Below are 23,602 nucleotides of genomic sequence, written 5' to 3'. Positions count from 1 at the left end.
AGAAGATGAAAGTCATTTATCACATGAAAGAACAGATCTGTGTAATTTGCTGGTGGCGATGTGTCGCTTGCCAATTTCTGTTTCTGACAGTTTGTGTTTTGAGTCATTTCTGCAGAATGTGCTGTGTAAAAACAACAGCCACAATAGTACCTCCTCAGTTTTGATGAAGTGACCATGTGAGACAGGAAGGACAGTCCAAACCATTTAGAGCAGAGACTGGCAGTAACTCTATATACAGCTATTGCCTGCCCGGAAAAGGTGTTGCCTGATAGGAAAACAAAATCCCTATATATTAGATGAAGTGTTTTATTGTTTTTGGGGCAAAGTAGTAGGAACAATTCCATCTTTGATCCCTCCCTTTGATGCCCACGGGGCCTTTTTTTCTCTGTTTTCCACAGGTTGATGAGTGACAGACTGTGATGAAGTTGATATTCAGTGTAGCTTTGTGTGTCTGTGGCTGACTACTTACTGGCTGCTCTAAACAGACTGACCACCTAGCTTACTGATTAATGCTGGACCTACTGCTGAGAAACTGACACCTAAAGCCGGACAAAGGCTGCCTGCCACACAACAATCTCTCTTGCTGCGTTACTACAGCAGCCTATCTATACTAGCCAGGAAAATGCTGCGTCCCAGTGCTGTGGAAACCTGAGCTTATAATTGACTGTGTGTGTTTGCGGGGTGGGTGGGGGTGTGTGTTGATTATGTTAACTTGGGGGTGGTGGTATTAGCATAGTGCTGTTTAGTATTGGCTGTTCTAACTGCTGAATTGGCTGTTGGAAAAGAAGAGCTCTGGTTACCCACTCGGGTCCAGTGAGGCTATCACTTGCATGGAAAAAGCTGTCAGTGCTGCGACAGCACTAGTCTTGTATCATGAACAGGTGGGCAGTTGTCCATTCATTCTAAAGATGGGTGGACCTCAAGGAATTATGAATACTTCCTTCTTATAGTACCTTTAACTGGGAGGAGGATGTGCGATTCATTCGGTATATGTAATTTGTATGTCAGTGATTTCTATGCAAATTCTCTCCTTCAACTGCAGCCTTGCCCAGGAACAAAGCCCAATCAGGATGACATCAGATTCCCAATAGGAATGAGTGCATAAAAACAAGTCCTCTATGACTCCACTTTGAAGCTTCAGTACTCCCTAAAAGCATAACATCTGAGACAACCTTTGTTTAATCTGAATGTGTTTTGTGTCTCAAGTGGGGAAGTAGCTCTTTCTCATCATAAGTTTGCATAAGTACAAAGTGAGAATCTTTGTCTTCAACAAGAAATAGTGTCAATAGGAGTGTTTGACAGATGCGAGACACTTTTAACAATCCACCTCTGTTCCTTGTTGCCTCTGGTGTCTGGGTGTGTCTGCTTACCCGCGTACACAAGTCTGCTCTTTCCCTAAGAGCTTGATCTTGTCCTGAATTGCACTGTTGCTCAACATTTGTGTAACTTCTCAGGTAGAAACAATGTATGTCTCAATGGCTCACTCTCATGTTAGACAGTTTCCAGTTTCCAAACAGCTTGCAGCAGCAATTTGTTTACCAATAATTCCCCACTGCAACAGCTAGTGGCGAGGCACATGCAAGAGGCTACTGGGGGAACGGATGTCTGTAGACAGTTCTGTGGAATGGTTTGAGTCTGAAGACATGGCTCCATGCCTGGAGAAAGACTGAGCTCACTGTGTGAATCCAGTAGGGGGAGGTCAAAGTAACATTGCAGGGAGCAGAAAGGTGTTCATAGTGACCTGACAGGGTGTAGAGGGAGGGGGTCATTGGAAGAGCCCCCCATACTCCGTGGCTGAGACTGTACGTTTACATGCCTCCTGCAGAAGCTCTCCTCCTGATGTGGTGATCACCTCCTCCTAGAGACAGTCAGACAGATCATCAGAACAAACCCTACAGCAGTGTTCCTCACTATGTTTTGTAAGGCGGCCACTTTGGGTTGAGACAATCATTCAGAGGGCCGCACAGATCTTTCATTTGTTGTACTTTTTCTTCCATTATCATCAATTGAGAGCAAATTCAGAGCAATATAGCACATGCAATTGATTTGATGTACAGCACATCACATAGGCTACATCACATGTATAAGACCCATATTAAGGGTTATCTCATTAGTTGGATAAGCGAAAATGTCCCTTCTGATCCTTGACTGAGTTCATTCTAAATGTGTAGTCTGTGGTGGCTATCCTTGAGGCAATCCAGGTGTGCATTGGTCAGACTGTTTCTGTTTTTGTTTCACAATATTCATTGTTAAAAATGTTGATTCACATGAATAAGTGCTGACATAAAATTGTCACCTTTTGCACACACTGCTTCACAAGTGGATACTCTGTGTCTGACACAAGGTTCCAGAAATGGGTAACACCTGATCTTAGTTCACCTTGCAATGTGTCATTTGCCTGCAGCTCCACTATCTCACTCTATTCCAGCACAGTCAGGACAGAGGGCTGTGATGACTGGGGTCAGAGATAACACTGGCACATGAAAGGGGTTCTTAATGATGTTGAAAAACTCCATGTACTCCGTGATATCCTTGAATCTTGACTCAAACTCTTCCAACACACGCACAAATGCATCATGGCTAAAATGTTTTAGTATGTCTGGGTTGAATGTGGTGACTGCTGAGTTTGGGGAAAGAACAAACTGTCTGTCAGGTATGAATAGTTTGGGGATTTTATTTTGAAATGCTGTGACCACATGTAACATTTTGCCCGGAGTTTTAGCTTTCCCTTGGAGCTGGAGATTCACTGTGTTCCGCTTTAATATCCACTGTGGATCATCCAGCTCTGGCTCCTCTTTTCAGAACTCTGCCACGAGACAGCCATCTCACCTCATTGGGAAATATCAAGTCACCGTATTCTGTCTGGTATTCCTCCAGCAACTTGCAGAATTGCCAGTGATTCAGTACCCTCGCAATAATAATATTCACCACGAGTACGACTTGCTGCGTCACATTCTGTAAGTCACAGTCTTTGAGTTTAGCCACAAGTGCTTCCTGATGAATGATACAATGAAACGTAACAAATTCGGGAACATCCTCTCTTTCTCATCAGGCCTATGAGTCTCATTCCCTAACATGTTTGGGGCGCCGTCAGTGCACACATATGCCCGACTTGACCAGTCAATATTATTATCAGCAACAAATGTAACAAGGGCTTTCAGAATATCCTCTCCTAGTGTTTGTCTTGAAGGGACAGTAAACATAAAAGTTCCTATCCGAACGACTCGTTTTGAGGGAAGCGGACCAAAACACATAATTGGGGAATGTCACTTGCATCAGTGCTTTCTTCAAGCGCAATACTAAAACACAGCGCCACGGATGTCAGTCATCAGTTGCTTGCCGATGTATTTTATGCATCTTGTTATGGTCGAGTCTGAGAGTTGCAGTCCCTTAATTTGCTTTAAAATAGCTTCCTTGTTTGTGAAATCAGCATACAATATTTCGGCTGCGGGCCGAAAAACATTATTAGACAATCTCTGAGTTTGTGAAGGCCTTATTTCTCACGAGTATCCAAGCAATCTCATATGTTGCCTCTGCAACAGTGCTAGAACTGTCCATAATTTGTTATCCCTTGAGCTGTCCTTGCGCTATTTTGTTGTTTCTGTGGTTGCTTTGTGGCGGATATGTTTCGTCAAAGGGGGCTTGGTGTGACTGGAAATGTTGCTCTAAATTTGCTCGTTTAAAACAATTGACTGCCTTCTGGCAAATAAGACAAAGTGAGCTAGTGTAACCGATGTGAAATGGCTAGTTAGTTAGCGGTGGTGCGCGCTAATAGCGTTTCAATCGGTGACGTCACTCGCTCTGAGACCTGAAGTGGTTGTTGCAAGGGCTGCGGCTTTTGTGGCGCGATGGGTAACGATGCTTCGTGGGTGTCAGTTGTTGATGTGTGCAAGGGTCCCTAGTTCGAGCCCAGGTTGGGGCGAAGAGAGGGACGGAACCTACACTGTTACACTAGTCCCATTATGTAGTACAAAAAATACTTGTCTGTCCATTTCTTTTGGAACTTTCTGTGTTATTCTTGAATCGACCGTATCCTTCTCTTAGCCATCGGAGCCACATTAGCTAGCTGCATTTCACAGCCGCCATCTTCCTGATTTTCCTGGTTCTCCGGTGGTTCGTTCATAGCTGTCACGTTGTTCTCCAGCACTTCCCCCTCATTTTCATTGTCAGATTTTTAATTTTTACAATAAATCGATCCACGTCGACAAGACTGCAAAATTAGCTAGTAGCAAACTGACGTGTCAGTCGCTGTAGCTGAGCAGTTTCATTCTATTTCGGCAAACGTTCTATTTCGGCCTTTCTGTTCAACAGCTGCGCCATACTGCCATCTATCTGACGTACAGGGACAACTAGATATATGATTCTGGCCTGCATTAAAGTGATTCTGGCCTGCATTAAACACCTTGAATTGAAATTGCATCCTTACTCTGTATTATGAATGGAAAATAGGAAAATCACTGCCAGCCGCAAATGAAGAGCTCGCGCAATGAGTACCACTGCCCTACAGACATTACATGACCGTCTCATATGTCTGTGCTATACATTTTTATCAACAGCTGTTGTTTGTCTGTTGCTGTTTACTGCTTGCATATTACATATCTACAGTGCATTTGTAAAGTATTCTGACCCTTTGACTTTTTCCCACATTTTGTTACGTTACAGCCTTATTCTAAAATGGATGAAATATTTTTTTCTTCTCATCAATCAAAACACAATGCCTCATAATGACAAAGCTAAAACATTTTTAGACATTTTTTCAAATGTATTAAAAATAAAAAACAGAAATACCTTATTTACATAATTATTCAGACCCGTCGCTATTAGACTCAGGTGTATCCTGTTTCCATTGATCATCCTTGAGAATGTGGCAGACCAGGCGGAAGGGTCAAAACGTTTACACAGATCAGACACGGACAGAGTAAGATTAGCTCACTTTCAAAGGTGTTTATTAAAATAAAAGTCCAAAAGAAAGGAATAGGTCTCCCCCGGGATACCGTCTTCTGGGCTCCGGGTCTTGCTGTATCCTGTGGGGATCAAAAACTGAACTCCCTCCTGTTACCTCTGGTACCGTCCCCAACTATACGGGAGTCCTTTCCTCCTCCAGTCTCTTCCCTGTGTGCTGCCCTTCTGGCAGGTTTATGGGACTTGTACAGCTGGTGAGCAATCAGCCCTTGATTACTCACCAATCCCCAATCAGCCCCAATTAGTCCTGGCCGGAGAGCCCGTCGAGACCTGGCACGTCCAGCAGATAGAGCCATTGCCTTGTGATGTATACTCCGTCTGTCACCAGGCCTCGATGAGTCTCCCCCTGGTGGCTGACCTGCTGTACACCCCCCCCCTCTAGCTCTGTCAGGGAGGGGACTGTCATCAGTGCGACCTATGTCTCCATCCTCGATAGGGCATCCGTGTTTCCATGCTTCGCCCCTGACCTGTGCACAACAGAAAAAGGGAAGCGTTGAAGGGACAAGAACCACCAGGTGACCCTATCGTTTGTGTCCTTTCCCCTGGCCATCCAGACCAGGGGAGCATGATCCGTGACCAGGGTGAAGTGGGTACCTAACAGGTAATACTTGAGAGTGTCTAGCGCCCACTTCACCGCTAGACACTCTTTCTCAACAATGGAGTACTTTTTTTTCTCTAGGTATCAGCTTTCGGCTGATGTACATGATGGGGTGCTACTCCCCATTGTGTATCTGGGACAGAACTGACCCTGGTCCCGTATCACATCCATCCGTCTGGACCACCATCGGCACCTGGAAATCGGGCGTTACGAGAATCGGATGGGTGCACAGCGCTTCCATCAGGAGGCTGAACGCCGCTTCTGTCTTGTCCATCCATTTCACTGTTTTCGGGAGGCGGGCCCTGGTTAGGTCGGTGAGGGGGGAAGCTATAGCCGCAAAGTTGTGGATAAACAGGCTATAGTATCCTGCCAGTCCTAGGAAGGACTTGACCTGTGTCTTGGTGCGTGGAATGGGCCAGTCACGTACCGCGTGAACCTTCCTCTCCTGGGGCTTGACGTTCCCCAGTCCGATCAAATACCCCAGGTACTCCACCTCCTCGAACACTAGTTTGCATTTCTTGGTGTTCGCGATCAACCCAGCTTGTCTGAGCGCGTCCAGCACTGCCTGTAGGCGCGTCAGGTGCTCTTCCCAACCTTGGCTGTGGATGATGATATCATCCAAATAGGCTGCTGCGTACTGCTGGTGGGGTCGAAGTACTTTATTCATCAGTCGCTGGAATGTGGGCGGGGCTCCGTGGAGACCGAATGGGAGCACTCGGTACTGATACAATCCGTCTGGTGTCAAAAACGCCATCTTCTCCCGGGAGGAGGCTGCCAACGGTACCTGCCAATATCCTTTGGTCAGGTCAAGGGTGCTGATGTACCGGGCCTTTCCCAATCGGTCGATGAGCACGTCCACCCTCACCATGGGGTAGGCGTCGAACAAGCTTATGTCGTTCACACCCCGGAAATCATTACAGAAGCGCAGGCTACCGTCCAGTTTGGGCACCAACACGATGGGGCTGCACCATGCACTGTGAGACTCTTTAACGACCCCCATCCTCAGCATAGCCTCCACTTCCTGTTTCACGGCCTTCCTTTCGGCCTCCGGAATCCGATATTGCCTCTTTTGTACCGTTTTCCCGGGTCGGGTACGGATGTGGTGTTCAATGAGGGTCGTGCGGCCCGGCTTCTCGGAGAACACCGCCATGTTCCCGATCGACGAGCTCCCTGAGCTCTTGCTTCTGGGCTGGGCCGAGGTCCTCATTGCTTGGGACCACCACTGGTACTGTTGGCATCCTGGGTCCCGACCATAACACGGCCAAGGCTGTCCTCACGTGCCACTTCTTCAACAGGTTCATGTGGTAAATCTGTTGGGGGTTTCGTCACCCCGGCTGCCGTACGCGGTAATTGACAGGTCCCAGCTTCTCGATCACCTCGTATGGCCCGTGCCATGTTGCCAGGAACTTACTTTCGGCCATGGGGATTAAGACCAACACCCTGTCTCCCAACTGGAATTCTCAGGGCTGGGCTCCCCGATTGTAGATCTGGGCTTGGGCGCTTTGGGCCTTCTCCATATGTTCCCTCATGACTGGCCATATGGCTGTCATCCACTCCCTCATTGTCTCCACGTGCTCTACCATGCTGCGTAAGGGTGTCGGTTGGGCTTCCCCACACCTCCTTGGCTAGGTCCAGTAGGCCTCATGGCATCCTCCCGTAGAGGAGTTTGAAAGGGGAAAACCCAGTGGAGGACTGGGGTACTTCTCGGATTGAAAACATTAGGTGGGGTAGTAGCTGGTCCCAGTTCTTCCCATCCTGCTCGATGACCATCCGCAGCATTTGCTTGAGCATTTTATTGAACCGCTTGACGAGCCCATTCGTCTGCGGGTGGAAGAGGGAGGTCCGGATCTGCTTGATCTGCAGGAGAGCACACAAATCTTTCATTAGGCGGGACATAAACTCAGTTCCTTGGTCTGTCAGGATCTCGTTCGGGATGCCCACCCGGCTAAAGAGGTGGAACAGCTCCCAGCCAATTCCCTTGGATACCGCCGCCCATAGGGGAATGGCCTCGGGATACCAGGTGGCAAAGTCCACTATTACCAGGATGTACCGGTGTCCTCATGCTGTTTTTACCAGGGGTCCCACTATGTCCATGACGATGAGTTAAAAGGGCACCCCGATGATCGGTAGGGGGACCAGTGTGTTTCGGAAGTGTGCCTTTGGGGCAGTCATTTGACACTCCGGGCAGCTGCTACAGTAATCTTCCGCGGTCCTCCTCATCTCGGGCCAGTGGAACTGGGTGGCGATCTGTTCCTGGGTCTTCTCCATTCCCAGGTGTGCCCCCAACAGGTGCGTGTGGGCCAGCTGAAGAACGGTTCTCACGTACCGTCGGGGCAGCAACAATACCTCTCGAAGTTCCCCCTGTTGGCGCGACACCTGATACAAAAGGTTATTCTTGATTTGGAAATGGGGGTATCGCCAGTCACTCACCCCCGGAAGTAGCTGTCCATCCACCGCTATCACTTGGGCTGCTGCGGCTTTCAAGTTAGGATCCTCCCACTGGGCCGCCCCGAATTGTCCCCTCAGTTGGCCCCCAGGGGTGTCTCGAATGGCCCCTCGAAATTCGAGGAGGGGGAGGCTGGGTTCTTCCTCCCGTGGTTCCCCGGGAGGGTCGGGTTCCGGCCCCCCCCTCCGACTCCGGAGCTGTAGATACAGGTTGATCAACCGTTTGCTTCCGGGCCGCACAGGCGATGGGTCCTCGCTCTTGTCTTCGGCCGGCTCGTACCTTCTTCCTCAGCTCGTGCCCCCACAGGGCCGCGACCAGTGGACAATATTGTCCCACTAGGAGAGATACCGGCAACTCTGGTACTGCACCCACCATCATCTGGAAGTTCCCTTGTGGCGTCACGATGTTCGCCCCTATGGTTGGATACCGCTTTGTGTCTCCGTGAACACAGGAAATGGACATCTCCCTACCATGTTCGGTATCCTGGTTCAGCAGGTTCGTGGTTACGAGGGTAACCATACTTCCGGAGTCTAATAGAGCTTCCGTGTTGTGTCCGTCAACCTTCACCAGGACCATGGGTGCAGTTGATTCGTGGTGTGCCCAACAGGAGGTGACGTAGTTCACTGCGTGACCCACCTCGCCTCCGGGGCTTGCTGATGGCATCAACTCCTCTCCCTGGTGGCTGACCTGCTGTACGCCACAAGATGTTTCTACAACATGATTGGAATCCACCTGTGGTAAATTCAGTTGATTGGACATGGTTTTGGAAAGGCACATAACTGTCTATATAAGGTCCCACAGTTGACAGTGCATGTCAGAGCAAAAATCAAGCCATGATGAGGTCGAAAGAATTGTCCGTAGAGCACCGAGACAGGATTGTGTTGAGACACAGATCTGTGGATGGGTACCAAAAAATGTCTGCAGCATTGAAGTTCCCCAAGAACACAGTGGCCGTCTACGGTCATTCTAAAATGGAAGAAAATTCTAAAATGGAAGAAGTTTGGAACCACCAAGACTCTTCCTAGAGCTGGCCGGCCAAACTGAGCAATTGGGGGAGAAGGGCCTTTGTCAGGGAGGTAATTGCTGCCAAAAGCGTGTAAACAAAGTACTGACTAAGGGGTCTGAATAATTCAGTAATATTTCAGTTTTTAGATTTTTTTGTAAATTTGCAAAAATTCCTAAACCTGTTTTTGCTTTGTTATTATGGGGTATTGTGTGTAGATTGAGGGGGGAAAACAATTTAATGCATTTTATAATAAGGCTGTAACAAAATTTGGAAAAGTCAAGAGGTCTGTATATTTTCCGAATGCACTGTATATAGTAATAGGATGGTTTTATGTTCCGTTTTTCCAGATTCAATGTGAGGATCTGTGGTGAATCATATTCAAACTGTTTGTCAATATGCTCTATCTGATCAGTACACAGTGACTCCATGTTATACTGTATGTGTGTGTAATGCCAAAGAGACATGCAAATTCCTGAAGACCAACGTGCACACTTTTCACATTAGCATATAACTAATGTCACAGATAAACAGTTCACACATTCAGTTCTGTCAGCCTCCGCATCTGAGAATATGTTTCCATGGTAAGTAAGTCAGTGTTATTGAAGATAACGCAGTTCAGCCGTGCTTGTGATTGGTTGCTAAAATAGTTGATGTGATATGAAAAGATCACGATGTATATCATGGAGCATTTGATCAGACTTACTCCCAGATGTTTGCTGGCTGTCACTTTGATGTTGAGTTACTAAGTAACCATATAATCTGATTTCCACATGGAGTCTCTATGCTGACACTGACATTACTGATGTATATAGCATGCTAAGTGTCTGACCCAACCCCTGCAGTTCACTGTGTGAAACCCTGTACATACTGTAAACTACCTGCCCACCTTGTGGAAGTCGATGAGGTCAGCCAAGGTGGCGTGGCGGTTCTGGTCCACACCCAGGAAGCTGTAGTAGTCTCCTGATGCGTCGATCAGGAAGTGTTTGAAGCTGTCGGCCGTGCGATAGGACAGCGTGTAGCCCCAGATCCTGTCACTCACCCTCACCAGGAAGGAACCCTCTGCTGCGTTCATCAGCAGGGTCTCTGACTCCTGTCTGGAAATCAGACCTGGGGAGGGGAGCAGGTCTGAGTGGTTAAATCAGACCTCAGGTCAGGAGGAGGGAGAGTCTGAGTAGTTAAATTAGACCTGAGGAGGAGGGAGAGTCTGACAGTAGTTAAATCCAAAGCAAAGAGAGGCCCAAGGTCCTTGCACAATATTCTTGAATTTCCTCTCATTAGGTCCAGAAGAACTCATTGCCCTAAATGATTAAAGGAAAACTCCACCTGAAACCACACATTCCTATAATCAGTATTAGGTAGGTTACTGTCTAAATATAATCCGTTAGTTACTAGTTACCTGTCCAAAATTGTAATCTGTAACGTAACTTTTGGTTTACCCAAACTCAGTAACGTAATCTGATTACATTCAGTTACTTTTAGATTACTTTCCCTTTGAGGCATTAGTAGAAGACAAAAATGTATGTTACCAATTGAAAAACATCTATTGCAGGATAAATCAATGTTGAACTTTACATAGCTGGCCATATATGGATGTTAAATTTACTTTATGGGTTGGTAATGTAGGCTTCTTCCAATCCATCGTTTTCTACTACATATAATCCGATTAAATTATATATTTACATTTAAAACCAAAGTTTATCAGAATTCCAGTCATTCCAATAAATGTTACACCCTTGATCTTCAAGAATAGGACTTGGAAATATGGAAGTATAGATTAGCTAAATTGTTTACTTGAGCATAACCCCAAAACTAAGGACTTATTAGCCAGCCCTACGCTGTTTATGATTTTGTTGTCATAGAGGACTTATTGGGCTCATTGATTCGAGTTGAAAAATAAACGTTGCGCTCATGGAAAGGCATGCTTTGAGCACTACTGAAAAGTGCTATTTACATGTGAAAAATGAATGCCATATGCTGCATTTGCTATAGGCCTATTGTTTACCTTTTTGTTGGTGACACTTTATCTTGATAATATGCAGCTGTTTAAAGGGCAGATCCACAGATGAAACAATAATAAAATGGACACCCCGCCTCTGTTTTGATAAAAAGCTGAGGGATGGGCCAGGAGAAATGTAACTACTCTCAGATTAATAGACAGAGCTATGGATGCAAGGATTGACCATCCATGATATCAAACATATTATTTTAAACATGTTATGAGTGTGTCTGTTTGCATTTACATACAGTGTCTGTTTACATTTACAATGTTTACAAACATTGGAAAAAAACATGCTTATATTTTAGTTTATCATGGAGTGTGACAGTTGAACTAAGCTTATGAGGCATTTATAAGTTATATTCTTCAAGAATCAATGGATATATATATATATATATATATATATACGTCCAAAAATGGATATAGCAACTACAGATTGTCCTTTTAAGTATATCAAAAGTGTGCGAGTTTGAGCATGTGTCCATTAGACCTATGGATTTTTTTTACAGCATGAATTAGGTTGAGCAATAAAAGTTCCACTTATTCCATAGGCTGGGATCCACACTATGCAGCTGTTGCAAGAGCCCGTTTTTCACTGGCTGTCCACTGGTTTCAAAAACAATGACATGCAGCTTAAACTTCTTGAATTCAATCATTACTGGGTTCAAATACATATTTAGATTTGTGAACAGCCATCCACAACAACCACAATCCGTAAGGCGCAAATAGCTAAATGAGAGAGCAGCAGTGTGATTCACATCAATGCGCTACGTAGATATCAATAAGGGATATCCGTATCGTCGTAGACTATACCACTACTGTCATCCTTACCTCCAAGCGTTTATTCAAATTGGATAATCTTTGGATGCTGACAGCAGTCGCACCATTGGAAGACATAGCTTGGACTGTAGCCAACAAAAACCTATTCCTGTTCTTTTCCTGCGATCGACCAAACACATTTGGTGTGTCATCATAGTGGTCTCTGATTTGTGGTCAGACTCGCTCAGGTGGAACAAACTTCAATTTGCGCTTTTTTTCAATGCTGATTTGAATGTCATTGAGAAAGCAACATTAAAGTAATCCTCGAGAATAATCATCTAGTTTTTCTAAAGTATTTGTAATCTGATTACAATATTTTGTAACAGATTACAGTTACCTGTTTTGTAATCCCTTACATGTAATGGATTACATGTAATCTGTTACTCCCCAAACCTGCCTGTAATTTACAGTGTTAGATTACACTAATATGTGAGAACAATATATTTTGTGAACAAATGTTTAATTTTGTCTTTATAAAAAGATTGCTAGCAACATGTGAAAATTGTTGTGGATATCTGCAGCTCAAGTCGATTACAAAACCCATAATGCTATGCTCTATATGGGCTAGCTACACACAATAACAGCAACATCTGCAAAATCGCCTAAACAAACTGCAATATCAATTTAGGAGTCTACAATCTCACCATGTTCAACCTACAGATCATGTTCTTTGCAGTGTGAAGTTTGCAACGGCACCTTGGATTGAAGTGGCAGAGAAATAGGAGAAATGTGGTGCACCCTCTGTTAAATTACAAATTTCTCAAGGTAGGAATATCGCAAATATATGATCAATGGCTCATTCAAGAGAAGACCTCCCGCATTATGACATCAGACAGTATTGAAATCTGACCTGTATGATAGACGTTTTTGCGATCTAAAAGTAATCTCCCTATTAACTTCCAGTGTAGTGAGAGCGTCTTTTACACAATGCTACGTCATACCGGCTGTATGTCTGCCTGCGTAAATGGAAAGAGCTCAGATACACATGAAAACAAAGTTGACCCCAGGAATTGATAGAACATTGCTCAGAGATGCACAAATACTAAATAACATTTAAAATGCATGAATATTTTCTTTTAATGTTGTCTAACGTTGTTACTGACAAAAGTAATCTCAGTGACAGAGAGATAATGACAGTTGCCTGAATGCATGATTTGGGAAAACGGTATTAAACGGGCATCTTTTCAATATAAAGAGTGGGTTTGGGTGTGCTCACATTGTTTAGGTGCCTGATACCCTGTCTCTGCATGATAGCATGAAGTGCATGTTGCACCCCTCTTTCCAGTGGAGTGTGCCACTCATAGGCCCATTCATCTGGGCTTTTGTCACTTAACCAGGAGCTACACACTGTGACCTATTATGGAGAGAGTTAGGGCTCAGGGCCACTCGCCAGTAATTAGTCTAGGGTGGCCTATTTATTATTGAAGAGCCTCATCCCTCCAGCCACACACCCTAGCATGCACGAACAGACTGACACTTCCCTTCAATGCTCAATTCCTGAGAATACTTTTGAGTTAGATAGTTTGCATGTGGCAGTGGTAGTGAAGAAAAGTAGATTGGTGCAAGAGGGGAAGCTTGGAGGGATCTACTATTGATCAAGAAAACAACTCAGCACTGACCGTGGAACCAGGGGGCGATGGTGGTGCTGTTGCGCTCATAGCCAGCCTGTTTGGGCGTCTGCTCTTCTTTGAACCATAGCAAAACACACTCTCTGGAGCTGGGCCGGGGGGCTCTCACCCAGGCAGGACTGGAGAAGACAGAGAAAAAAATTGAAGGGAAGCAAGACATAACCACATCATATATCATAATAAGCATTTAAGACATATTATAGCACAGATTGCCCTAAGCCTTTTAATGCTGCCATGATAAAGGTGCATCATGCTTTAGATGAGTTCCAGGCACAAAAAAAGCATGGTGGGCCTATCGGGTCTGCTTCTGTGTATCACTTAATACACATGTGCGGGTGCTCGGTTATGGAAACCCATAAATTTATTTTATATACATTTATTCTACTTTACCAGTCTATGCATCTGATCTGTATATTGATTGGTTCTTGCATAGTAATTATGCTATATCTATCCCTATACATATTCATGAGTAGTAGGCTAATGCTATATCGTTATACATACTTATGAGTAGTAGGCTAGTGCTATATCTATCCTTATACATATTCATGAGTAGTAGGCTAGTGCCATATTTATCCTTATACATCCTCCACGCAACGTGGAGTGCCTGGACATAGCCCTTAGCCGTGGTATATTGGCCATATACGACAAACCCCCGAGGTGCCTTATTGCTATTATAAACTGGTTACCAACGTAATTAGAGCAGCCAATCAGCATTCAGGGCTCAAACAACCCAGTTTATAACTATCCTTATACGTATTCATGAGTAGTAGGCTAGCGCTATATCTGTACCTGTCCATCAGTGGCTGTGTAACAATGGTGCTGTGTCTTTGGCTCTGTCTGCGGCGGTACAATGGAGGAGCAGCAGGCTGGAGGCCGGGGCGGTGGGTGGTGGAGGAGGAGGACTCTAGCACGTCGCTGTATCTCCTGAAGGGGGCTACTGTTGGTCCGATCCCCACCACTGGGCCCTGCTGGAACAGCCCACTGAGCCCTGCCACACGACCCTTCTCTATAGCCCGCAGGGACTGACGCTTGTACTCATCCCGTGCCCGCCTTGCTTTTCTCTGCATCTCCTGGTCAGCCATCTTAGAGCGCCGCACTGGAAGGGGCAAAATGGAGGAGAGAGAGGATTTGAAAAGGAAGTGACTTTGCATTGGACTTTCATTCTCAGATGTGTGCTGTAGTACCACGAGAGAGCTTAACTGTACAAGTTTGAGAATAAACAACAGACGTTTTGGAGTTGATATTTAGGGAGGGACAGGTGAATACAAGAGGATGATGTAAAAGGAGTACAAATGAGGGGTGGAGAATTGAAGGAGGTGATCACTGGAAAGGAAAACAGTTGTAGACAGAAAAGGCAGGGAACACTTGACTTACGTTGCTCCTCCCATTCCTTGTCATCCTTCTCACTCCTTCTCTGTTCCTGCTCCAGGGAGATATACAGCTCCCTCGCTCTCTTCTCCTCTGCACGTTTTATCTCCTCCTCACCTTGCTGTCTCTCCTCCTCCTCTCGTTTCTGTCAGAGAAGAAATGTGTGAGGAATGGGAAACAAAAGACTGGCGGGCGTACACACCACACACGCACGTACGCACACCCACACACACACTGCAGAGTTATTTGCATATCATTTTGTAATAAGACACATCAGTAATAATTGTTAAGTTAACCGTAAGAACCTTCGTAGGAGAATTGTTAAATCTCTGAGCTGTTTCCCAAAACCATCATTACTAAAGTTGCACTTGAAAACACTCGTTATTTACCGACTGCCTCAGACCACTCTTAGAACAGTAGGTGAGTCGTTAGGTCGTTTTTGGCCCTTCCACGGCACTTGTTGTTAATCTGTGACCGCCGATAACTTCAGAACCAAGTTGACTACAAATACAAAGTTGCCAATGTCTTTGCAATTGTTACAAACAAGCGAATAAATAAATTATGCTTCAAATGAACACTGAGATGACTGAATTAAAAGTTAAATACAGTGGGCTACATCGTCCATATTTCAATCATATTGAGTTCTATTTAGCTAAGTGTAGCCGACAGACTATTTTTTGCCTCAATACATTTCATGGTATGTAACAAAATGTGCAGAATGATGGGCCAAATCTAAGATTTTGTACATTAAGCCTATTGTAAGGTAGACTGAGCATTAGAACAAGCCACCTCAATAGTTTCACGTTTTAATGTCACGTGCACAAGTACAGTATAATGCCTTTCTTGCAAGCTCAAACCCCAACAATGTACTAATCAATATCAATGTAGCTCTAAAAATAACATAAGGTAGAACAAAAACACACAACAAATAAAAATAAGAAATAAGAACATGAGAAAGTAAGAAGCTATGTACTGTACAGGGTCAGTTCCAATACCATATTAACAATGTGCAGGGATACTGGAGTGATAGAGGTAGATATGTACATAAGGGTAAGGTGACTAGGCATCAGGATATATGATAAAAAGAGTAATAGCAGCGTAAATGATGATTCTATGTTAGTTTGTGTGTGAAGGGGAAACCTAGTCAGTGGCAAAACTGAATGACTTAAACCAAAATGTGTCATCCGCATTTAACCCAACCCCTCAATCAGAGAGCTGCAGGGGGCTGCTGCCTTGATCGACATCCACATCATCGGCGCCCGGGGAGCAGTTGTTGTTGTTGGTGTTAACTGCCTTGCTCAAGGGCAAAACAACAGATTTTTCCACCTTGCCGGCTCGGTGATTCGAGTTACTGGCTCAACGGTTACTGGCCCAACGCTCTTAACCGCTAGGCTACCGGCCGCCCCCGTAGAGTAGAGCCAGAATAAATGTGTGTGCATGTTATGTGTGTGTTGGTTGAGTGCAGTGTAGAGCCCTGTGAGTGTGCATAGAGACAGTCATATTTTTCATCTCAGATAGTCTGTTATCTATTTAGCTGTCTTATGGCTTAGGGATAGAGTGGTGCTGTTGCCATACCAAGAAGTGATGCAGCCAGTCAAGATGCTCTCAATGGTGCCACCGTAGAACTTCTGAGGATTTGAGGGTCCATGCCAAAACTTTTCAACCTCCTGAGGGGGAAAAGGCGCTGTCGTGCCTTCTTCACGACTGTGCGCATGTGAGTAAACCATTTTAAGTCCTTGTTGATTTGGGGACGAAGAACTTGAAACTCTCAACCCACTCCACCGCAGCCCTGTTGATGTGGATGGGAGCGTGCTCGACCTCCCGTTTCCTGTATTCCATTATCAGCTTGGTCTTACTGACGTTGAGGGAGGTTGTTGTACTGGCACCACACTGCCAGGTCACTGACCTCCTCCCTGTAGGCTGGCTCATTGTTGCCAGTGATCAGGCCTACCACCGTCATGTCATTAGCTAGCTTGATGATGGTGTTGGAGTCGTGCGCGGCCATGCAATCGTGATGAACAGGGAGTACAGGAGGGGACCAAGCACACACCCCTGTGGGGCCCCTGTGTTGAGGATCAGTGTGGTAGAGGTGATGTTGCCTACCTTCACCACCTGGGGGTGGCCTATCAGGAAGTCTAGGATCCAGTTGCATAGGGAGGTGTTCAGTCCCAGGGTCCTAAGCTTGGTGATGAGCTTAGAGGGGCAATGGTGTTAAACAGCATTCTCACATAGGTATTCCTCTTATAGGTGGGTGAGGACAGTGTGGAGTGCAATTGAGATTGCGTCATCTATGGATCTTTTGGAGCAGTATGAAAATTGGAGTGCGTGTAGGGTGTCTGGGATGATGAAGTTGATGTGTGCCATAATTAGCATTTCAAAGCATTTCATGATTACAGATGTGAGTGCCACAGGGTGGTAGTCATTTTAAAATGAGGGGATTACAGACTGGGACAAGGAGAGGTTGAAAATTACTGTGAATATGTCTGCCAGCTGATCTGCGCATGCTCCGAGAACCTGCCCTGGAATACTGTCCGGCCAGCGGCCTTGCGAGATCACCCAGTCCTCTGGGTTGGTGGGGGCCCTCATACACGGTACGATGTTGTAATTGTAGAAGCGTGCATAAAATGCATTGAGTTCGTCTGGAAGAGAGGCATCATTGGGCAGATCACGGCTGGGTCTTCCTGTGTAATATCATCCCACCTTATTCCTACATAGTCCTTGTAGCGGGACTTCTTAAACATGTTCTTGTCCTCAGCTGTAGCCTCATGGTTGTATGCGGTAGCCCTGTCCTTTAGTTTAGCGCCAACCTCTGTTAATCCAGGGCTTTTGATTGGGGAAGCAGCGAACCTTCACTGTGGGGACAACGTTGCGGATGCATTTCCTTACGATGCCGGTGACGGAGGTGGTTAGCTCGTCGACGTTATCAGCAGAGTCTCGGGACATATTCCAATCAGCAAATGTGTCCTGTAGCATAATCTCTGATTCTGATATTTACAGCCATAAAGATAATAATATATCTCCAGGAGATGATCCGTCTTCACTTTTGTATTAATGAAACCGGACCCTTATTCTAATGTTTACACAATAAGAATCTAGTCTTGCTAACACCAACCTTTCTACGTCCTTAACGTCGCGCGTTAGCCAGGCTAATAGTACTAAAATCACAGATGGCGCACATGTTGTTACACATCATGAAATACACTACATGAACAACAATACGTTTGCTCGTCGAACATACCTGCTCGTCAAACATTTCATTCCCAAATCATTGGCATTAATATGGAGCGTGTCCCCCTTCGCTGTTTTAACAGCCTCCACTCTTCGTGGAAGGCTTTCCACTAGATATTGGAACAATGCTGTGGGCATTTGCTTCCATTCAGCCACAAGAGCATTAGTGAGCTCGGGCACTGATATTGGGTGATTAGGCCTGGCTCCAGTTGGCGTTCCAATTCATCCCAAAAGTGTTCGATGGGGTTGAGGTCAGGTCTCTGTGCAGGCCAGTCAAGTTCTTCCACACGGATCTCGACAAACCATTTCTGTATGGACCTTGATTTGTACACTGGGGCAACAGAAAAGGGCCTTCCCCAAACTGTTGCCACAAAGTTGGAAGCACAGAATCGTCTAGAATGTCATTGTATTTTGTCATGTTAATATTAAGATTTCCCTTCACTGGAAATAAGGGGCCTAGCCCGAACAATGAAAAACAGCCCCAGACCATTATTCCTTCTCCACCAAACTTTACAGTTAGCACTATAAATTGGGGAAGGTCACATTCTCCTGGCATCTGCCAAACCAAGATTCCTCGATGGACTGCCAGATGGTGAAACGTGAGCCATTACTCCAGAGAACGCGTTTCCAACGCTCCAGAGTCCGATGGCGGCGAGCTTTACACCACTCCAGCCGACGCTTGGCATTGCGCATGATCTTAGGCTTGTGTGCGGGTGCTCGGTTATGGAAACCCATTTCATGAAACTCCTGACGAACAGTTCTTGAGGTGACGTTGCTTCCAGAGGCAGTTTGGAACTTGGTAGTGAGTGTTGCAACCGAGGACAGACAATTTTTACATGCAATGCACTTAAGCACCTGGCAGTCCTGTTCTGTGAGCTTGATTTGTGTGGCCTACCACTTCGCGGCTGAGCCATTGTTGCTCCTAGACGTTTCAACTTCACAATAAGAGCACCTACGGTTGATCGGGGCATCTCTAGGAGGGCAGCAATTTGACGAACTGACTTGTTAGAAAGGTGGCATCCTATGACAGTACCACGTTGAAAATCACTGAGCTCTTCAGTAAGGCCATTCTACTGCCAATGATTGTCTATGGAGATTGCATGGCGGTGTGCTCGATTTTATACACTTGTCAACAACAGGACAAGGAAATGGCTGAAATAGCTGAATCCACACATTTAAGGGGTGTCCACATACTTTTGTATATATAGTGTATACTGAGGCAAACATTTCTGTAACCTACAATTAGCAAAATAGAACTCAATTGACTTAATAAGAAATTGATTTCAATATTATTTAAATATATATGTAAACTGTAATAATATTTTTGTCATCTAGGTTTTCATTTGAAGCATATTTTTATACCACGCTTGTTTGTAAAAATTACAAAGACATTGGTAACTTTGTTCTGAAGTTATCTGCAGTCACAGAGAGACAAATAAGCATCTTGATTCTATGTTAACGACAGATCATTTGTGTGTAAAGTGATGCGGAAGGGCAAAAAGCACCTAACAATGCTGTTTTACGAGTGGTCTGAGGCAGTCGGTAAATAACAAGCGTTTTCAAGTGCAACTTTAGTAACGATGGACTCTGAGATGAAAAGATGCTCATACAAAGGTTCTTACGATGATCTTGGCCTTAAGATGCTTTTGGGGTATCGGGCCCAGTATGATATTTCATACACAAGCATTCGGCTCATCATCTGTACTGATGTGGTAATAATTTACTGAATAATTTATTCCCAGGGACAAACACATGGCATTGTGGTAATTTGAACCACTTAAGCCTTGTAATTAGTTGCATGGAGTAATTGTCATTGAGTTATGGAGTGAAAACAGGCAGCTTTTGACCAGGACCATTGTTAGCTGTTGTGTTTTGTTCTAGCTAAAAGGATTTTTCCCCCTGCTGGAGAGTGGTGAACGATGTTTCTGACAGTTGTGATGGGGAGATAATTGATGTTGTTTGATACTGTGGAAAGAACATGCCGTGTATAGAACCTCAGTGAACATATTCATAGTTTCAGACCACACAGGGTTCTGCTTCAATGGTAAGTCAAGCACTTACCACGATTGGGTTTCTCAAAGAGGTCAAAGGCTACTCTGCTGTGAATGTAACCAACAGGGTTTCAAACCAGGGTTTTCAGCACAATGAACCCATCAAACAGAACAGTTAAATGGTATTTTTAGACATTGTGGTGGAAGCCAGGGTTGTGAATTGACTGAATTGAAAACTGAATTGGTGGAAGACTAATGACCTAACTCTGCTATACATAGTCTAGTGATACGACTTTAGCGTCTTCTATATTTTATATTTTAGTCCCAGTTTGTCCCAGAGGTTCAGACAGGAAAATGTTTAATGACTCAGCGCTTTTCCTTCAGGCGAGCTCAACAGAGGGCAATGATAAACAAGCTCTTTAATATTTCACGAGTTTCTTAAGAAGGTCTCATTCGTCCGGGTTCTACATCACCCAGGACTGCTGATGCTCCAACAGGGCTCTATGGTACGGCAGTGATCGAACGCGCAGATGTGGTGCTGCCATCCCCCACAGATTCCAGCTCCCCCCTTATTTCCTCTTCTTCTCCTTTGAAGGTATAAAGATGACTAAGTTTGATAAAGACCAAACCCTTTTCCATGATCAATCCTCATATACATATACGGTATCTCTACACCCACGCACATGCACACACATACACATATCACATATACACACACACAGGGCTGTTCTGTGCAGTGCGCTCCCTGGAAAATACTTCACCCCTGCCCCACAGATCCCTCTAATAAGGCTGATTCTCCCTCTGCTTGTGTGCTTCCCAGATTGAGTATCGATCGACCGATCCCCCTCTCTCATATTTCTCCCTCTCCTGTAGAGCAGGGTGCGCTGGGATGCAGACTGTGGGGATGTACTCTCTCTCTAACAGCAGTGTGGCGTTGCACCATGCAACTTAAAGGCTTAAATATTTAATGGGACTGTTCTGGCAAGGTAGTCCAGCAAAAAGAATGTATGGCCTGAAGGCGAGCATCAACACAATCCCTGTAGATGACATTGATCACTTGGATTGTATGGGAAAAGTAATCCGACTCGCATTTCCAAATTGCAACCAAAGATCCCCATCACTCACACACACACACACACACACACACACACACACACACACACACACACACACACACACACACACACACACACACACACACACACACACACACAGCCTTTGCCCTACCTTGAGAGCCTCCTGGATGTGTTCCTCTTCCTGCTTGGCAGCCTTCCTGTCCTCCGTTTCTTCTTTCCACTTCCCTGCCACAAAACGGGCCTTCTCTTTCGCCATAGCATCCCGGAACTTCTCCTCAATCTCAGCCTCTTTGGTTCGCCTGAGCAAGAGGGTTGTTGAAAAACACTTTGTTGTGAAAGGAAGGGGTGAGAAACCTACCTAAAGCCCAATTTGACATGGGTTGCATCAAAGATGTCTTTGGAGAGTTTCAATCTAGTTCTGGCTCTATAACACACATATCTCCCTATCTACCCATCTCATCCCTCATACAGTATAATCTCTCTGGCACATTTTCCCTTGCTTCAATAACATTTACCATTTACAATGGTTTATCCCTCCCCACTCACCAGAGCTCCTTGGCCTCCTGCTGAGCCTGCCGTCTGGCTTTCTCCCCCATCAGCTCCTTGATGATGTCCTCATAAGGCTTATCCCCAGGAGCGTCGCCCATCACCCACACCCACACATCCCCATCGCAGCCCTGCAGCCACTGGATACTTCTCCTGCTGCCTGAGCGGGCACAGTGGGGATAGCATGTTAGCATCACCTTTGGCTGTCTGTGTCTGTGACTAATAAAACCATTTCAAACACAACCTCTACAGTTTCCAGTTTATTTTGGAATATTCTATTTGACGAAACTTACCAGTACCAATACCAAACATCCCTATGAAATCATAATGTAGACACAGCTAAAAGCATGTCTAAATCTACACTCCGCTTGTCAAAAAAGAATCAGTACAGTACACCCAGACTCACCCTTCTTCTCCTGGTCCTGGTTCTCCTGGTTCTCTTGGTTCTCCCTCTCATCCCAGCGCCTCACCTGCTCCTGGCGGATCTTATAGAATAGGATATGCTTCTGCTCCTCGTTGAGCTCCGCCAGCAGGTCCGGATCGATGTACATGTCCCTCAAAATCTGCTGCATCATCTTGGCAACACAAAGCTTCCAAACACCCAAGAGATCTGTTAACCAAGGTGGGGTTAGGTGAGGGTTAGGTGAGGGTTAGGTGAGGGTTAGGTGAGGGTTAGGTGAGGGTTAGGTGAGGGTTAGGTGAGGGTTAGGTGAGGGTTAGGTGAGGGTTAGGGGGCCATGAACCCCTTTTATCAGTTCACTTCATGTTGAAGACACGTGTCATTCCCTCCATCTATGTGTTCATACAGTCCTCAGAGACCCTACTGGGCTGTAGAGTTCAGATCCTTGTTCCTCTTCCCTGTTCTCTCACCATCATACTGGATCCAGCAGCAGAACAAAACGCAGGGGCCATCTTCCTTCCCTCTGCTCCATGTGCTTTGAAGCGAGGGGTTTTAACCTGATCTCTGGTGCGTGTGTGTGTGTGTGTGTGTGTGTGTGTGTGTGTGTGTGTGTGTGTGTGTGTGTGTGTGTGTGTGTGTGTGTGTGTGTGTGTGTGTGTGTGTGTGTGTGTGTGTGTGTGTGTGTGTGTGTGTGTGTGTGTGTGTAAGCACAGATCCCTTTACCTGATGTGCAACATGATAGTCTTTAGTGCAGGAGTGGGAAAGAATGAAACTCATGCCCATCTTCCATGTACAACCCATGGAAATGTTTCACATAAGTGTTGTTTTCTTTCTATCCTTCCTGCTATCATATCATTCATTTATTCAGAGCTAAACAACAGGTTATAATGAAATTATATAAACCGCCTAAAATCCAGTCAAATGCCTGATTCATGGAAGTCATTATACCATTCATGTCCACTGTAATGTGCCTTTTAGATTTACAACAATCTCTTATAATGGGACTTAGTTATAACATCTCTTCTCCCTCCCTCCAGCTAAATGAACCATCCACAGTACAGTAACTAGGGCAGACATAAAGTTTACCTCTCCTCTAGCTCGGTTCTGTTTCACAGTGATGTCATTGGGAGAATGACTTCCTCTACCATTCCCTGTGCTGTTGTTTGTCTGCCTACCTGTCCCACTCACACATAAAGTGAATAGGGACCTGTTCAGGGGCGGACAGGTTGGTTTACCTTCACAGGCCAACACTGAAAATGGATACTACAGCAAACACCAGGTGGCCATGGCTGTCAGCTGTGTGTGTGTGTGTGCGTGTGTGTGTGTGTGTGTGTGTGTGTCTGTCTGTCTGTCTGTCTGTCTGTCTGTCTGTCTGTCTGTCTGTCTGTCTGTCTGTCTGTCTGTCTGTCTGTCTGTCTGTCTGTCTGTCTGTCCGTCCGTCCGTCCGTCCGTCCGTCCGTCCGTCCGTCCGTCCGTCCGTCCGTCTGTGTCTCAGGATCTTAAGTATTCAGTAAGCATACTGCCCAACATAATATGCT

The 23,602-nt window shown here is 45.4% G+C and overlaps 1 protein-coding gene across 1 annotated transcript; it reads right to left on the bottom strand.

Moving 5' to 3' along the window:
• Positions 1-485: 485 nt before the first annotated feature.
• Positions 486-22,345, bottom strand: LOC115193658 (SH2 domain-containing protein 4B-like). Its single transcript, XM_029752523.1, has 8 exons — positions 22,071-22,345; positions 21,665-21,824; positions 21,270-21,417; positions 14,830-14,968; positions 14,245-14,551; positions 13,447-13,574; positions 9,899-10,119; positions 486-1,858 (listed from the first exon to the last, which is right to left on the bottom strand). Exons 1-8 carry the CDS (start codon positions 22,237-22,239, stop codon positions 1,766-1,768), a joined length of 1,365 nt encoding a protein of 454 aa, XP_029608383.1. The 5' UTR covers positions 22,240-22,345; the 3' UTR covers positions 486-1,765.
• Positions 22,346-23,602: the final 1,257 nt, after the last annotated feature.

This window comes from Salmo trutta, chromosome 5, assembly GCF_901001165.1.
Source record: "Salmo trutta chromosome 5, fSalTru1.1, whole genome shotgun sequence".
NCBI classification, from domain to species: Eukaryota; Metazoa; Chordata; class Actinopteri; order Salmoniformes; family Salmonidae; genus Salmo; species Salmo trutta.
The sequence above is the reverse complement of the archived record's forward strand: the minus strand, read 5'-3'. Positions and strand labels throughout refer to the sequence as shown.